General features: G+C 38.2%; 1 protein-coding gene across 3 annotated transcripts in view; it reads left to right on the top strand.

Annotated features, from left to right (window-relative positions):
• LOC139690897 (3',5'-cyclic-AMP phosphodiesterase-like) overlaps positions 1-18,327 on the top strand; it is an 843,102-nt gene that overhangs the window by 390,412 nt on the left and 434,363 nt on the right. For 2 of the 3 annotated variants that reach the window (XM_071588514.1, XM_071588516.1), the window contains exon 3: positions 17,893-17,922. The exons of the other annotated variant lie outside the window; for it this stretch is intronic. In XM_071588514.1, coding sequence (XP_071444615.1) covers positions 17,893-17,922 — 30 coding nt within the window. The remainder of the gene's footprint in view (positions 1-17,892; positions 17,923-18,327) is intronic. 3 annotated transcript variants of the gene reach the window in all.

Genomic DNA, 18,327 nt, shown 5'->3' on the forward strand with positions numbered 1-18,327 from the left:
TCTCCTCCATCCAGAAGCTCTGTGATGTTGTTAACATTAATATAAATTTTCTCCTATTAAAACGTGTTATACATTAGTTTTAATACTTTAACGCAATCCTAGTAGTAGTAGTTTTTAGGGGAGGCGACCGACTGCTGAGGTCATTTGCGCCATAGGGGATGGACAGGAAAGGATGAAGGGTGGAGAGAAACCCGGCGTCGGCATTAGCCTACTGTTTACGAAAGGCGCCAAGAGGTCCGCTGTTTAACGTCCCATCCGACGGACGGCGTACTCACTCAAAGTGCCCTCCACAAAGTACCTCAAGTAGGGATCGAGATACCTCTGAAAAATATTCAACACCGCCGGGATTTGAGCCCACGCCCTCTGGGTGGGAAGCCAGTACACTAGCCCCCGCACCATCTTGATCCCCTTAACGCAATCCTATAACTGTGAAAAGCAATACTGTTCGTCATCATTTGATAGGAGTTTTGTTCATTCAAAAGTGCGAATTGATGTTAAAAATAGATGGATCCTAAAATTCTCGTTCATGCGTAGCCTCCATGTTTTTATGCAATGAGAAAAGTATGCATTTAGCAGGTAAGGCACTAAGAATAAAACTTGGGCCAAGTAATTTATCTTACGATTAGCAAACGCAATGCGGCTATTTTGGTTTACAAGATTAATCTGGAAGTCGCGTGTCAGGTAACTCGTTTTCTTCCTTTGGATCGTGGATTTAGGAATGGAGCGGATGTGTTGTCAGCCACGCACTCCGCCACCGCCATATATTCTATTTTCACGACCCCTTAAAAATGTTTGCTTGAGTGCTTTAAGAGATTCTCTTGCCACACTTTCTCCATGTGACAGACAAAATGACCAAGAGAGTAACGGATGGGCCGAGAAAAGTGAAAGATATCTGATTTATCCACTCCAGAGGTTAAGGAGTGAATATATTTACTAGTTTTGGCGCCGGCTAAATCGACAATTCCACAGTTAGAAGTGAGTGTCCCTTTTAGAACTTTCGCGTTCCTACGTTATTTTTAATACACTCAGAGCCAGCCCTTCGAGGGGACGTTCAATAATCAATAGCATATGCTCCCCTCGCATTTTCTGTACGCCAATGTGGAAATCACTGTTTCGTCACGTAAGCTTTAACTTTCCCCCAGGAAAGTATTAATTGACGACATATGTATTTAATATGTAAAATAATGGACTCTTTCATCGGTGTTAAGATCAATTGCGAAAACTTTGCGGTAAAAACTTACGAGTTAAAAAAAACTCGTATATCCCTTTTAATCTTTGGGAATGTATCATTAGACGCGGTTTAACTAATTAGGATTCAGATCTCCTCGATTTGAAAAGTGTATGAATGAAGTTGATTCACAGATTGGCCATGAAGGCAATTGAAATTTCACTGTAGAAAATTGTTACTCTGAATGTATTAGGCCTTAATTCATGTTTCTCGAGTTTTCAAGCTACCTGATCTGAAGTCAAAGCGCATGCTTGAATATTTAATCGGTGCTTTTGGCGTTGTCTCTATCTTTTGCTGTATCCCATTTATAGGAAACTGAAGCCTTAGGTTAATAATCGATTCCAACTGTTTTATAAATATTAATATATAGTAAATGGGCTTGTGTTTGATAAGCATTCAATTGTTAATCTATAAATCATGGATAGGAAAATCAGAGTAAAATTGTCAAAATACATTTCTTTTTCAACTACGTTCGTTCTATGGAAATACCTTTTTCAAATTATTTTGTTACAACCACAGATATCAACCCGAAAGTTGGTTTGATTGATGAGGGTAGAGCTCACGTGGTACACAGCCCAACGACATATGAAATTAACGTATCAGGGGGAGGCGTTCCTTTCCCTGTGCCGCCGACTTTTTCAAAGGAAGATCTGGTACCCGAAAAATCACATAGTGTGAGTGAAGCTGGGGGTGCTCCGAGGCGTCCTCGGGAATCGGGGTCTTGTCATTAATTCAATTCTCTAACCTAACATATTCGCTATTTCATCATATACATAGACTGAAAATTGTCGAAATAAGCGTCTGTATTCGAAAAATTTTATTTCTCATACTGGTTCGTTGGATCAATATATGAGAGATGTGTCATTTATTTTACAGAAATCGCCGTTGGCAGTTGAATGAAGTCATCTCTCTATGCTTACATCTTTGATTTTGTATGTATGTATTAACTTCAGTGGTATTCCATAATTTAACCGGGGAGTCAATCGTCACTTCGTGCCAGTATTTGATACCAATGATGAAAACCTACGTAGTATTTACCACGACTCGGCTTGATAGTGATACAGTGTAAAATATTCAACATTACCTTTGGATGAATTATGTCTCATTCCATGACATTGATGGTTCTTGTATTTGGACGTCGTTCCTGTAAAAAGTTTCATCGCTCACATGAAGTTTCATAGCCATATCTATCTTGAGTGTGTGTCGAAAGCCATTTGCTACCGCGAATGGAGCTTCAACGTCGACTGACGGTAACTTTTCGTATACGTATATTAATCAGATGAGATTAAGAGTGTCTTGTGAAATTCACTGGAATGAGATACACCTTCCGATTCGATTGCGTGTTTCCGCCGACTCCGACTTCGCTGCTTGAAGCCCCACCGTCTCCTTTTTCAGTTCATCACTTCTTCCGCCTTCGGCTTCCCTCACCGCCGCTCCCACAGCCTCGCGCGGATCGACATTTATTTTTTCCACATCCTCTCCTCGTTGACCTCGTTGTTCGCATATTCTCTTGTCCGCGCGTCGACACCCGTCGATCCCCTGGAGCCCTCCCCTTAAGCTCTTCCGTCACGCCCCTCTTCACTCACGAGGAACCTCATCGATCCAAGCATTTAAAACTAATATTTTCCTGCACATGGTCTCGGGTTTTTATAGTTCTCTTAATTTTAGTGGTAAATTTCTGTGTTTCAATAAAGATCTCAGTCTCTATTACCACTCACAAAACTGACTTTCTTTTCTCCAAAAGGATTCAACTAATTCAGCGGGTTTCTTTTGACTTTCTTCTAACCCTTTTGCTTTCGCCAAGCTGTTCCCAAATACTTGTCGAGTATTTCAGGCAGAGGTTTCCTTTCTCGTGTAACATTTTTGTAGTCGCAATATATCGTGAGTATATTTTTTATCAAATGAAAATGTAGGTAGAATATGCATGAGTTTTTTGAATAACATTCACGTACATAATTGATTTTGGTCCGTTTCTTTTACTTTTGGTTGAAATAACGTGTTACTCGTATTTCCGAATTGCATGAAATTACGTCGCTACTATTTTAAATATCGATGTACGAATATCCTGTGTGACATACGAGGGTCATCCGGAAAGTAGTACCCGTTCGTGCCGCATGAAGTGCTGGCGACGCGAGTAGCCGCTGGACGAGGTCAGATAGCTTCAGTGGCTTGTCTGCCTTCTCTGAGCCAAGTTGCGTGACGCTAGCATTGCCTGTGTTGTTTCTGTGATTGTTTACAATGTTTAAAAAAATTGAGAACGCCGCCAGTTGTGAAGTGAGGGCAGTGATTAAATTCCTCAATGCAAGAAACGTTCGCCCATGTGATATTCATCGCCAATTAAAGGAGGTGTATGGAGACAATGTAATGGACGAGTCGTCTGTTCGGCGGTGGTGTCGCAACTTCAACATGGGGAGGGGGAACACACACGACGATGAGCGTTCGGAGAGACCGTCTGTCATTACAGACCAACTGGTGAGCTCAGTTGACGAATTCGTGAGGAACGATCGGCGCGTCACAATTGATGACATCTGTGAGCATTTTCCCAATGTTTCTCGAACAATTGTTCATGAAATTGTTAAACACCATCTGCATTATGCAAAAATTTGTGCAAGATGGGTCCCTCGCGTATCTCAATGAGCTGGCGGCGAAGGACTATGCAGCAGGAATACAGAAACTTGTCACACGTTATGACAAATGCCTTAATTTGCTTGGAGATTATGTTGAGAAGTAGTTTAAAGTATCCTCTTTCAAATAAAATTTTTTATGTTTGTTAATATTTACTTTTGTGTCTTTATTTCACGAACGGGTACTACTTTCCGGATGACCCTCGTATTATACCTACCTTGCAAATCATTATCGTCTTTTTTCTATTTATTACTAATTGGCAAAAAGGTTTCTTCCTTGCCTTTCTCTCTTCCCTCACGATTCCTTAATTAAGTGAATAGCGTTTCTTCGTGGTGTTCAGATTCCGGGAGAGAGTTGAAATTGTCACCGTTTTGTGAGTCACTGAAGGAATTCATTCCAGGCGTGGATTCGTACTCGCCGGAGTCCTCTCCATCGCCTTCTCTCCCCTCCTCTGGCAACTTTGGCCCTAAAGGTATCGTTTTCCAGTTTGCCGAGTTCATTGCGTGTTCCGTTAATCGAGAGCAGCGAGAAAACCTGTTGGATATAGTCCGTTTCGAGATTCTCTAGAATTTGCTTTCTAGTCTTCGAAGTTTTTGGCGAAACAACTTTTCCGAAGAAAATGTTTTAGAGTCTCTGATAACAAAATCTTCAAACAATAAATCTCAGGTAATATATTAAAATAAATTACTTTAAACTTATCGAACGAGTTCGAGTTCTTCAGAATATTTTGTTGTAAGCATATTGTATTTACTTAGCCAAACTCGTTGAAAATATCTCCAATAATGAGCATTGCATGAGTAAGAGAACATACTGGTTGGTTTAGAAGGTAGAATATTCCCTTCGGCATAGATGTAATTTACGTACTTGTACACGTTCAAATAATATGTTTTTATCTTAAATTTTCAAACTCACCTTCTATTCGTACTGTTGATACTCAGAATTACCGTGATAAGACTATTTCAGCCATGCACCCTAAGAATAAAAATTTAATTCATAGCAGTCTTTCTGCCAATTGATGGGTATTTTATCTTCTTACATCATAAAGACCTCCATTTTTAGTTTCAAAATCTCGGTTAGGTGTGTTTGGCAAAATGAAGGGATTCGTATGGAAAGACGGAAGTGTAGTGCATGGCTGAATAATTTTAATAGTTGGAGAGTGCAGGTATTTCTAATTATATTACTCGATTTAGCTTGGTATAAATTCGTTCTTTGAATACGAAGGAAAATTTCTCATTAGAAATAAAGTCATATCGCGGTATTTAATTACGATCTGAATGCAGAGATCTTTCATGTAAGGTACATAATCATAATTTCATTTAATCTATCAACGTTACTAAAATAAATTCACATGTTCTTTTGAAGGAAAATTTTTTGACTTTTTCGCCCTAATTTACGCTTCTAGGACATAACTAATATTACTATTCATAAAAATTTTCAGTGCAACTTAAGGCGGATACATTCCCTAATAGTATTAAATCTAATACTGATGCCCTAGTTACTCGCAAGAAATTCTCGATTACTCGTAGCAAGGACATTTTTCAATGAAATCTTTAACGTTTCTAATACGGCCACGTATTGATTATTTGTTCGGTATAGGTATACAATAATTGGTACGTTTCATTAATTATCTTTCAAAAAATAGGATTTTTTTTCAGCGGAGACAGGATTTGCGTAGTATTAGTATTATTATTATAAAGCATTCGTAAATGATAAAATTGAAATAGAAATTTGGATTTTCGTCGGCGTGAATACAAAATTACATGATCGTTCCCTCAATATTAACTTCATTGCTCGCTTTATTTGACAAAAATTCACCTTGTGCATATTTTTGAATGCCACCTTAAAATATTTCTGTATTTTTTATGCATGATTTTCACTCTCCTCCATCCACTCGCGAATAAGCGAAACTTATACTGAGAGCGTATTATAAACGGCCCTCAAGGGATCTTTATTTTTTTATTTTTATTCGTTCCAACTTCAAGGGCCCCAATTCTCTCCTTTCTCTCCTCGCCAGGGATCTCAATTTAAAATAGCAAGTAAAGTTGAGGCGAGATGGATTTTTTGGGCTCTCGCTGGCACCAGCATATACAAGGTTTGTATAAAAAGTATCGGTAACAATGTTTTCGTTACGTGAGCGTGACGTGCTAAATTCAGGCAATCGCTTGAGTGTGCGCATGATCGCAGATCGTAGTGTATTGGTGACAGGGGGCACCATTATCACTTAAATTTTGTCGATGCTAAATTCCTGCGTTAAACTCGTCCCGTAGGTCTTGACGGACGACCAAGAGTAGAGTAGAGTGTCTGCTTGCGAAAACCTGCAACGGCATCGCGAAGATTTGCCTACCCCCTTAGAGTCCCAACTTGTCACCAGCAGTCTATTATGCCTATTCGCAAAAGGGAAATCCTCCCTCAATGGACACCACCATAGAACCCTAATTGCCATCAAAGAAGCTAACACGTGTACCCTTAAGGACTTTCTGGAATCCACCAACCAGGGAGCCTCTTCGAGTCGTAGAAAAGCCGCTGGCAAAAGTGTGTCCACGCTCAAGGGATGTAGTTTGAAGAAAATTGAGAAAATGTAGCAATACCTAAAATAAATCTATTTTTCCGAAATTTTCCCAATACCTCTTATACAAACCATGTATCTTCACTTTAAAACTCGTTCTCATGTGTTTGAATTTGTCATTTCACCCTCCAGATCAGATTTTTAGTCCTATGAAATTGAATTACCTCCCACCCTATGTCTATGTGGAGTTTTCTCAGCAAAATATTTTGCTGAAATTTTGATCATTTAGGCTAATTGTTTTATTTTGTTAAAGCTCATTTGATACCTTTGGCGTCCTAGGGCTCAATTTCCAAATTCATTTTTTAGCTCGTATTTTTTTAGCAATTGTAGATACTTTACCTGAAGATATTAAGCAGCCAGCATTCAATGCAAGTATAAAACTCATAGAGAATAATAAGAAATAAATTCAATTTATACGATTTATTCAATAATGCTTAATAAAAATTAAAGCTTTTATTTAAGAAGAAAATAACTTGTTCTATGAATGTGCTTTTACAGGTTATAGTTTGCATGTCTTCTTGTAAAAACGTAGGTTTTTCATAGACCTCATGCTTAAGGTGTTTAGCTTAAGATTTAGTTGGGTAAATATTTTGATTTGACACAGTTTTTATGGGAATAATTTAAATATCATGGGATGAACGGAATTAAGTCAGCCGATTCTTCTAGCTCTCCTTGTCATTCTTGTCAATATCCCCGTAAATGGTATAATTTATCTCTTACGATTGATGGTTATTATTTGCAGTAGTTGTTTGATATTTTATCAGATGGAGTTTGCATGTCTGGGGACGTTTTGTAGAGAAAATGCAATTCTATGTGCAATTAAAACGATCGGAAACACCCCGGACTTATCGGTCCGACCAAGATCAATACTCGTGATTGTTTCGATCACGGTGCTTTCTCGGTAGAAATCATCCGTATTCACTATATTTAATAATTTTATAAAGGCAATGATAAACGCCCCCTCAGTAGAAGCTCTTTTCTCACTCATCTTCCCTTAATAAACAAGGGAGAAGGAGGATGTATCGGTAAAGAGATGCATGACTAGAGTACGTTCAATGGAGCCAATGGAATTCGACTGGGGGAAAATATTCAAGGAATACTTCCTTGAATGATTAGGTGGAAGGAGAAAGAATATTTTATTCTGGAAAGAAATCATGCAAAAAACAAAGAGTAAAGATATAGTCCGAGCTTTCCTTTCGAGTATTGCCAAGGTAAAACAAAAACGGGGAAGATGGAGGTTGTATGAGGGCAAGGTAGGGAAAGGAAATGTTCGCCGCATGAAAATGAGGTCGGAAAGGAAAGATTTCATCCCAAAGTGACGTTTGGCAGCTCGAAAATATATATTCTCCCTTTCAGATTCAACTCATCCGTGCTGAGGGAGCGAACTCTTCTCAACGATGAACAATAGAATTTATTTTAGTTCTGTGCACAAACCGAAGCGTTGAGCCTGGAAAGGACGGAAGTAAAAAAAATTGAAGGAATATAGGAATCTGTTGCGCAGAATTTCTTGGATACGCCTCCGGGAGAGGAGAATAATTTCATTCGTACAGCTGGAAAATTCTTATAACTGGGATTTTATTTCGTAAAGTACGCATACCACAGTAAAAACTGCCGTTGCCTTATTGACTTAATTCACCATTTCTAGGTAGAATGAATTTCTTGTTTCTCATTTTATTTTACAAATTATCATGGTATGAAAATTTCTAAAGCCTCTCTTATGGGTTATTTATCTGATTTTAGTAAAATAAGTGTTATTTTAATCCGAAGTTTCGTTATCATATTGAATGTTTCATTTTTGGAAAAGTTCCTTTTTCTTTTTTCATCACGTGCACATAATAATTTGAACAACATTAAAATGATTTCGGGGTTAGAATAATTGCTCGCATTTGTGTGCGAGCTCTGTTTTTGGTTTACTTTTAGAATGAATATTGCTAAGATTCCTTCTGAAATGATTTTCTAAAACATACACGTACCCTAATCTACGTATGAATGATATTCTATATTAACGTATTGCTAACACCTTCAAAACTACCTTGAGTGAACAATAAGCCCTAATGCTCTGCCTTTCGAATGATTGGATCGCACGTTTTTCTCCATGTGCAAGTTTTTTCTGGTACGAACGATTAAGTAAACCGTGTTGGTTGTATTGAATTTGAATATTTTTTGAGAAGCAAGAACAAAATATTTAAATTAGAGCGTAGTCTTCCCACTGCTCGAATTTTTTCGTGATGTGTATGGAACAAAATATGGCTGCTGGATGTGAAATCGGAAGGAATTGTCGCTAGAAATAAGGGAGATGGACGCTATTGGCGAGCTGAAGGCTGTTGTCGCGGTTTTGAGAGCAGGGGGGAGACGACGAGTGCCGGTTGCAGAAGGCGCTGGGAATGGACGTATTTAATTGTGGAATTACCGCTATACGACGGCTTGATACCAAAGGGAATTTAAAAATGCTTCGCATTAAGAGATTATTGGAATTCCTTGTCAATGAAAGATTTAAAAAGTCTCCGCAATTGGCTTTTTTCAAGTAAATGCTGTTATGAATCTTAAATTATATAATTGTGGAATCATTTCTGAAAGTAATTCGAGAGAATTCGAAAATTTTGATGTACTTGATATCTTTTCATATAAATTACAATTTCCCCAAAAATCCGGTGGTAACAGTTTATTTGCTAAATTTATTCTCAAGTAAGGAGTAAGGAGAACATAATTAAGTCAATAATAAATATTCAGAGGCAGTAAGTTAAAATACATTTCCATTAATCGGTGTTTGCATATTGATATGCGCTCAAATTACATATAGATATGCGTGGGAACTACGGACGTGCCTGTGTTAATACATTTTATTTTGCACTCATATTTTTTAATTGCATTTCGGGCATGAAATGTTTGTGAATAAATCGTTGCGCAAAACACCCTCAGGGGATATTTTAAGTACGAATCGTCGGACAATGACAGAGGTAACCATTTATCATAAATTCCTGTCTATATTTCATATAATCGTGATTTTGTACAATTTATGACTCCAAGTACTCTTCAGTCTTCACTCTATTGGAACTTGGATTTTCTTTTTCATTCCGAAATGGTCATTAATCTCACGTGCCTCACTCCTACTTCCTTGATTTTGTGAGCCTTCTTCAAGCCCTGCGGGTAGGGCAAAAAAGAAAGTTTGGATTCTTCCTCGCGTCCCCACCTACTCATCCAGTCCACACATCTCCATAATTCTCCCGCCCGCCCTCCAACCTATCTCTTCTCTTCTTCTTCCCTCATGGGTTCGCCGGAACTCTCTCTCCCCTCTTCGCGTTCTTTTTCATTTGTCAGGAACTTTTCAAACTTTCACTCTCACCTTTACCCCTCTTCCTCCTCTTCGGACTCCCTCAAGCGTATCGCATACATTTCCCGTCTCCCGCCCACTCGCTTCCCCCCCTCCTTCCCCTCTCCCCAATTCACCGCTAACGTGCCTCACGCTATCTTCTCGAGATTATGCAAGATTTAAAGCGACTTGAAAGCCTCCCAATCAGGGTGGGGGAGCGATGTTCTCCTCGACGTGAGAAGTTAACTTTTGAATGACTGGCAGTATATCAAGAGCGTGCCGACATTTCCGTTTTGGTAACTGCACTTGCAAATACGTATACATCTCCGCGAAAAACTGAGTAGCGAAAATGGCTGAAATCTAGCCAGCATGCATCCTGGAGACGTTTTGATAGGCGGGCATTGATACTTCACAATTCCGTGGTACGTTATCGTATCATAATTCTCAATCATCTAAAGATGAATGAATACATTTATAGTATAGATTCATGCCTTGCAAAAATCCTTTAGACAGCAGGCCCTACTCAAATTATACAAGAGCGCCTAAACTGAGTTTTTATGCATTATTGTGTGGATGCAATGCAATTTAAATACAGATCGTATCGGGAATAGTAGAGTTCTTATTTGAAGAATAGCTATAATAGAGTGTCCAGTTTTCCTTCGATAATTCACAGTCACATCTGTAAATTCGTGTGAATTAATCTTACACATTATAAAAAATAAAAATCTGTATTTATCAGCTTTTTCCTTCCTTAAGTGAGTATATTACGTTCAAAATAAAATGAAGCCTCAAGTTAAGTGCTGGAATATTTATTGGTCCTAAGGAAACGCGTCATCTCTGAAATGATAATTTGCGTATGTCGATGGTAAATGTCAGCAAGCGCTAGGGCAGTTCATGTGAAAATGACGATCGGAAACCATCCCTTTGGTATTTACATTGGAAACATCTAATTAGCACTTAGCTTGTGAGAACTAGTAAACAACTCATTAGCAACAGTTTTTGAGTGTTATTGGGACTTTCGTGGGTTGTTGAAATAACGGATTTCTATGGAGGAAGCAAATTACCCGCCACTTCACTGAAGTAGCTAATTATAAGGCGACTTTTGTCGTAGATTTCTTACCACACAAAGTAATGCAATATAATTCATGGCCTTCAACCGCATGGATTATTTTACCTCCGCACGCCAGGATTGAAAGGAGTTCAAACATTAACTGTGACCCTTTGCAAGGACCCTATTCAGGATACACACCGCCGAAGCACGTGTAGGTGAAATGTATTTGGTCGCAGGTATTAAATTCAAGCCGGGGATGTAATCTGCAAAGGAATGCGTGCATGGACCAGACAATAACAAGGGCTTGAGAGGAAGGGTTTGTCGACGCAATATCAAAAGGTCCTCCTGGGATCAGGAGGGTAGTTGGTGGGGGGAATGATGAGGGAAGGTAAAGAGAGTTAGGGAGAAACAGCAAATGCTGGGCGGAGGAAGTTTGAGGTCACCGAGAACTGAAGGACACATCACGTTGCGGAAGCTGGGCTGCAAATGACTCAAGGGAAATCACACCCTAAGTAGCGAGAAATATCTTCACGTTACTCTTTAAATGCCAACTGGAACGATTTCCTCAAAACGCTGGAACATGTGTTTTTGCACTGAGTATGGATCAGTGTTTCCTAAAAGAGAAGAAACAATAGCCGTGCATAGACGAGAACAAAACCGCAATAACGAAATATAGGGCACACTAAAACTCTCGATAAATATTTTATGGCGAGTAATTTTGTGTTACATATAATTTGAATGAGGTTGCTGTGGCGACTAAAATAGAAGTAATGAAAATGCGATTTAAATCTCTAATGTTATAACAATATGATAGCATGCAAAATGATCTCGTATGTTTCTCGCTCCATTTTCTGTCTAAGAAGAAAAGACCACGAAAATAATGCCATCAAAGCAACTTGGACTTCGCAAAGTACGACCTTGACAATGTGGCGATAGCGAACATGTATTGGAAACTATATTGCTGTTGAACAATTCAATTTTTATTACCAAAAAGTAATGAAATCTCACCTTTAGGAATTTCACTGTGCTACAGTATCTTTGGTGGCATTTTTGTGACTACCCTGCTAAATATGCATATTTATTTTGTAGTTGAAACATAAAATATAGGAAACGATTTTCATTTTTTGCGTTACTGTGTGGTAGTCTTCCCTTTGTCTTTCAACTGTGAACAAAATATTATTCCAGAATTTTAATTCGTCGTATTATTTTGATTTTATGAACTGAAATAAACTGGATGAGAAAAAATGGCAACTAGTGAGTTAAGGGGAAAGAATCGCCGAGAGACAAAAATCAAGCTACTATGTTTGAATGCATTTAAAGCAGGATATTGAAATGTTCCAGACGGAAATTTAGAATTTGAAAGGAGCCCATTCCCCATCCATTCCGTTGCACTGATATATCCAATATGCCACGAGTTCCATCGTGGGACTGATTCAATATAATGGCATTTTATTGTATTGATGCATCTTCCACGAGCAGCAAGCGTGCCCTTATTGTTACCTTCGGAGGAATATTCAAGGTAGGTAAAACGGATTTCAAAATTATATGGAGAAATATTTGGTGTAAAAATTCAATAAAAGGCGAATTATTTTACAAACTGGAATATTTTTTTTATTCTCCTCGGGCTGAACTTCGTGTTAGGTTTCCATATTGAGAATAAAACTCTCCTTCCACACGCTCTATTCTGATCTATTATCCACCGGTCTTAATGGCCAAAGGTTGAAATGATAACCACTCGTTTAAATCTGATTTGGGTATTAAAATGAAGACTGGAAAGTTGGCAATTGTTGTGTTTCATTAGACAATCGTATTTTTATTTCATGCGTCTTTTTCATCGGTTTCTCTCAAATGTTTCCTCGTCATCGTGGCATAAAAAGGTTAAAAGGAAAGGAGAAAGTGGGAGACAGCTCAATCCAAAGTCAAGCGTCGACACTTCAGCTTGTAGATGAGGTGTGAGAAAGGAGGAGTTGACGGTTCCAAGGAAGCGGAGATGATAGCAATTTGCTCAGTATGACCCCGCTGGCGATTATTACTGGACTGGGTCCACGGTACTTTGGACGTGTAAGGTCAGGGTACAGATGGGTTGAAAGGACTTTGGGATGAGGCGGGAGGGGGTGAGTGAAGTGAGGGAGCGGTGAGGGAGAGCGGAGGACTGAATACGCGATATGTAGTCCCCGGACACTGCTCGATTGATCGAACCGTGTCACGCCCTCGGCCGACTCATCGCCCCAGAGCGCACGGGACAGAGCCTCCCCTCCCTCCCTCTCTCCCTCCCTCCAACCCTCTGCCGCGCTCCACCTCCTCCCTACGCATTCAAGGGTCCTTCCTACGTACCTTTCGGACGGCCCGTCCCACGTCCTTTGCCTCCTTCCCCACCGCTCCTCCCCTCTCTGAGCATTCTCAAAAATGTCTTCATTTCGTCAACCCATCTCTCGCGATCCTTAAAGTTAACTAGCCGCCCACGACTCACGCTATATAGTACTGGTTCGAACCCTACACTCGCTTTTCGATTTCATAGATCGACGATTTATGCATGCATAAATCGATTATATCGGCTTGATTTTGACTCTGATCTTACGGATTTGACGCACAATCGAACGTTGCCACTTGAGTCTTTATTTATTTTCATATGTTTGGAAAGAAGGAACCTTGTTTGTAAATTATGTCGTTTGCCTTGAACTCTCCTTCGAAAATGATGCTTACAACGTATCACAGAAATCAGGGATAAGCAGGGAAAAGATGGGAAAAGAAATGGGTATCGATCTAAAATTAACGATACCCAGTATTTGTTTCCATTCGATCTTTCCATCCAACTCATATCTCACTGTGAAATCGAAATGGAAATTCCATTGCGCCGCAGCACAGCATCTGCGCCTAGGATGACATTGAAACTATTTAACTTTAGGCATGGAATAGGCACACGGAATGGCATCAACCTCCTTAAGTTTTCAGGGTTGGCCTTAGAAAGTCGAGAGAGGACTCATCGTTCCTTAGTGGTTGAAACTCATCCCGCATACTCCTCATCCAATTAATGTCATTAGAGTTGGGAACACTTGTTCGGACACTTAATCAGACAGTTTTCTTCATGCACTCAAAATGAAAACAGTCGTTGTAAAAAATTGCAGATACTACTACAGTTGTGACAGGTACCAAATTCATTCTAAAGCCATATTTTTGTGGAAGATTTATTAGCTCAGGATTATATTTGGTGTGATACAAAGAGTCGGTGGATTACGAACATGATTTGTATTCCCAAATTTGTTTCTCTCGATTTAATTTTGCTCCTAATTATGATTATTTACTGTGTATAGAAAAGTTCCTCATCAAACAACGTTCTATTACCCCTTTCCTCATTCAATCTGCTTTGCTGCTTAGGCTTTTGACACAGTAGCATAAGTTTCCCATGTGAATGGCCTTGACAGAACTAAATGTCGTCCGCATTTCTTCGACATTGCCTCTCATTATCTCCAACTTCTGCTTGCATATTTCGTTGCTTGAAATTCCACCTATTTAGTTTCAACTGACCAGAGGTCGTACTCACACTTCAGATTGTTCATTTAAAATGTTATTTAGGTGAACCTGGTTGACCACGTGGAAGTGAAAACTTTGAGGTTCAAACTTACGACCAAATGTTATTCATTGAAAATTATGGAACCCAATAAAATATAAAGAATTTAGAAAATTAAATTTGCCCTTGACTGCTCGCATGCGTTTAATCAAAAGATGTTAACATGTATACTACGAGGGTCATCCGGAAAGTAGTACCCGTTCGTGAAATAAAGACAAAAGTAAATATTAACAAACATAAAAAATTTTATTTGAAAGAGGATACTTTAAACTACTTCTCAACATAATCTCCAAGCAAATTAAGGCATTTGTCATAACGTGTGACAAGTTTCCTTATTCCTGCTGCATAGTCCTTCGCCGCCAGCTCATTGAGATACGCGAGGGACCCATCTTGCACAAATTTTTGCATAATGCAGATGGTGTTTAACAATTTCATGAACAATTGTTCGAGAAACATTGGGAAAATGCTCACAGATGTCATCAATTGTGACGCGCCGATCGTTCCTCACGAATTCGTCAACTGAGCTCACCAGTTGGTCTGTAATGACAGACGGTCTCCCCGAACGCTCATCGTCGTGTGTGTTCCCCCTCCCCATGTTGAAGTTGCGACACCACCGCCGAACAGACGACTCGTCCATTACATTGTCTCCATACACCTCCTTTAATTGGCGATGAATATCACATGGGCGAACGTTTCTTGCATTGAGGAATTTAATCACTGCCCTCACTTCACAACTGGCGGCGTTCTCAATTTTTTTAAACATTGTAAACAATCACAGAAACAACACAGGCAATGCTAGCGTCACGCAACTTGGCTCAGAGAAGGCAGACAAGCCACTGAAGTTATCTGACCTCGTCCAGCGGCTACTCGCGTCGTCAGCACTTCATGCGGCACGAACGGGTACTACTTTCCGGATGACCCTCGTAGTAAAAATGGTTTACGAGAACTTAGCTTTCCACAAATTCATAAAATGTATTGATTTACTCCTCCCAATGTCTGGCAATTTTGATCAAGATCACCACATAGGTGTTTACGCCCACAATGTTGAGCACGGTTGCCTTCATCGTCATGATAATATTATTAATTATTATTATTTCCTCGGTCAAGAAGTACGGACTGAAGGATTACTCTTGAATTTAATAGGTTAAATTTGAAGGAGCTAAATAAATTGTATTTAAAGAAGTTTCCTATACACCGCTTGTCCATTAAAAATGAAAAATGGATAGTAGACAGAGTAGTTTTGCTGGCAAATTCATTTCTCCATGCGTGCTGAATTCTTTCAACCTATCCTAGTGGTTGTAAGTAGCTTATGCAGAACTGAACCCTATCATATCTTGCAACTGCCTTGATTTTAAAGACATCTTTCATTCCATATGCCGCGTCACAGAAAATAGTTTTTAGAGAGGTATTTTGAATGACTCGAATATTCTACGTGGAAAGCATAAAATAGGGGGCAGGCATTTTGGAGTCATCAACTGAGTAAAATCTATTCCTTAAATCTTCATTGGGCTGGATTCAAAGAAATGGGAGAATATCTTCAATTTTAAGTGATTCTCATACATTTTCCCCATACTAAAATTCGATCGTCCTTTTTCCCTGCGGTAAGACAGTGATTTCGACCCTGAAATTCGATCGGCGCTTGCTAATATTTGCAAAATACGTCATACAATTCTAAATTTCAACCTTCTGTTTCGCGTAAATTTCCATTTGGAATATTTTTATTTACTTTTTAAAAATAAATCAAATGGGGTCTTGACGATTTTTCGTATATTAATTCATGCCTCTGTTAGCTTAAATCAATCTCCGTCACTTCTATTAGTAATGTAAATATATTTAATTTCGTTACTATTGCAAATGATATGTTTACTGTTATCTATGGTATTGAATATGCATGTAGTTTAAACATTTTTTGTCTTCAATTTGATATTGCTACCCCGAGTTATTCTTCAAATCATACAGTATTAATGCAAATGGGGTTGTTTCTCCTATAGGATATTTTTTCTTACTCTTGATGATAAATGAGCGAATCGCGTTTAATTTTTTTTATTTATCGTCAGCCTGGATTGATAACGCATAGTAATAAAAGTTATTGTTTTTTTTACCTGATGCTGTTCATCAGTATTGAATCTTAACATTCAGTAGCAGTAGTTGAATAGATGTATGCTAGATTAGAGTAGATGAATATTTTCATCCAAATGTCAAAGCGAAGGAAAACAGCGTGCATATATTTTAAAACCACAACATAAAGATTTGGTTGGCGAATTATCAAAGTCTGTTTTCAATCGAATGTCTTGTTGCGACAGCGTGGAGTCTTACATCTAAACTAGAACAGTTAATCATCTACAGCGCACACTAAATTTTGATTTTCTCCCGTTTTTTTCGGATTCCTCATTTTTTTATCCTTTTAATAATCATTCGACATTATGTTTCGTAATCGATATTCATTATTTTAATAAACGGTAGAATGCCCTCTTGTTAATGCTCTCTTTAAGCATTTTTCTTTTAGGGTCCTGGTTATGGTGCCTCTGGTCTTCTTTTCTTTCAAGTTCTGTGTCTTTTTCTGTATTGGTGAAAGCTTTGTATTTGGTATTTCTTGTGTGTTGGGTGTAGTAGTAGATGCCTATCAACTTCTTAAAAGCTTCTTTATTTCAAGTAATGGTTCGCCCTTTCTAATTTCAGTGGACCATGAAATTTTAAAATATTTTGCTCTTGGTATATTCTTGGGTCTCTAACTAATTTGTCGAACTGAAAAGCTAGTAGTGTTATATTTTTTGTGGTGCTATGTGTAAAGAATTAGTGTGTGTTGAAATTAATATCAATGGGGTACTTGTGTACTATTAAGATCATTACATCTGCCTTAAATTACTAAAGTTCTCGATTTATTTTACAATATTCAATTCAATGTATAACAGCCTGCTATTATAATATACAGTTCATAATAATATTAAACTTCAAATGAACTGTCACAAAGCTTCCTTGGTATTCAGTACTTAATAGTATATAAGATTTCCCATTTCGTATTTTCAATCTCAATTTTGGTAATAGTTTTCTGCTTATAAGTGGTTGATGGAACTTCGGTTCTCTGGTTAAACAAATTTCACCTACTCTTCACTTAAATAATATGCAAATATATATTTATGAAGTGTTGTTTAATCTGCTTATATTATTATTTCTCTAATTTAATACGGACAAAATCAGGCATTTAGCTTTTGTGCCTGAATGTTACTATTTTTAGTAGTTGCTTATTCATTGGTTATTGTTATGACTTTTTACTTTTACGCTTTTATGGTATCTTGTGGTTTCAAGTGTTGTCTAACTCTCTGTGGCGCTTTGGTGTAACAAAAATATTCCTTTCTTCTTTTATCATCCTATATTTTCCCAAACTTTACATTTTATTTAAAACGTCCTTCCACCTTAAAACCGTTACGAAATTGGTCCCAAACCTGACCTTTACCTTACGATGCCACCGGAGGAACAGCACTGAAAATTAAACTATTGCAATGAATTCTGATATTCATGGGCATTTGTTGTTTCCTATTTCCAGATTCAAGGAAACGGAAGTGTTGGACCGCACGTATGTACATTTTTATGAAGAATTCTGATAGTGGTTTTGTTTTCGTTTGTAAATACGTACTTAGTTTCTCTCACTCACTTAGTTTCTTAGTTGATTGATGAATACATTTACTTCAAATAGTTCTTTGATGTTTGTCTTATCAAATTATTTTACTTTGATTTCCATTTAACACAGCTTGCCTTTTATTTGGTCGATTGTTTTATTGTTTCTTTTTCAGCAGAGACTACGATGCATTGATTTTATTTCTATTTGTGCTAGGTATATAATAAGATTGAAACAATAAGATAGATGTTTTAGATCTTTGCGGAATATATCCAGTCTTCAATTAATTGACGATCAATGGTGCGCAAGGTATTATTAATGGATTATGCTATTCCTTTGTTGGTATTTTCCGATGTGTATTTA

The sequence above is a fragment of the Hetaerina americana genome, unplaced genomic scaffold, assembly GCF_022747635.1.
Source record: "Hetaerina americana unplaced genomic scaffold, ioHetAmer1.1.p SCAF_3, whole genome shotgun sequence".
In the NCBI taxonomy this organism is placed as follows: domain Eukaryota; kingdom Metazoa; phylum Arthropoda; class Insecta; order Odonata; family Calopterygidae; genus Hetaerina; species Hetaerina americana.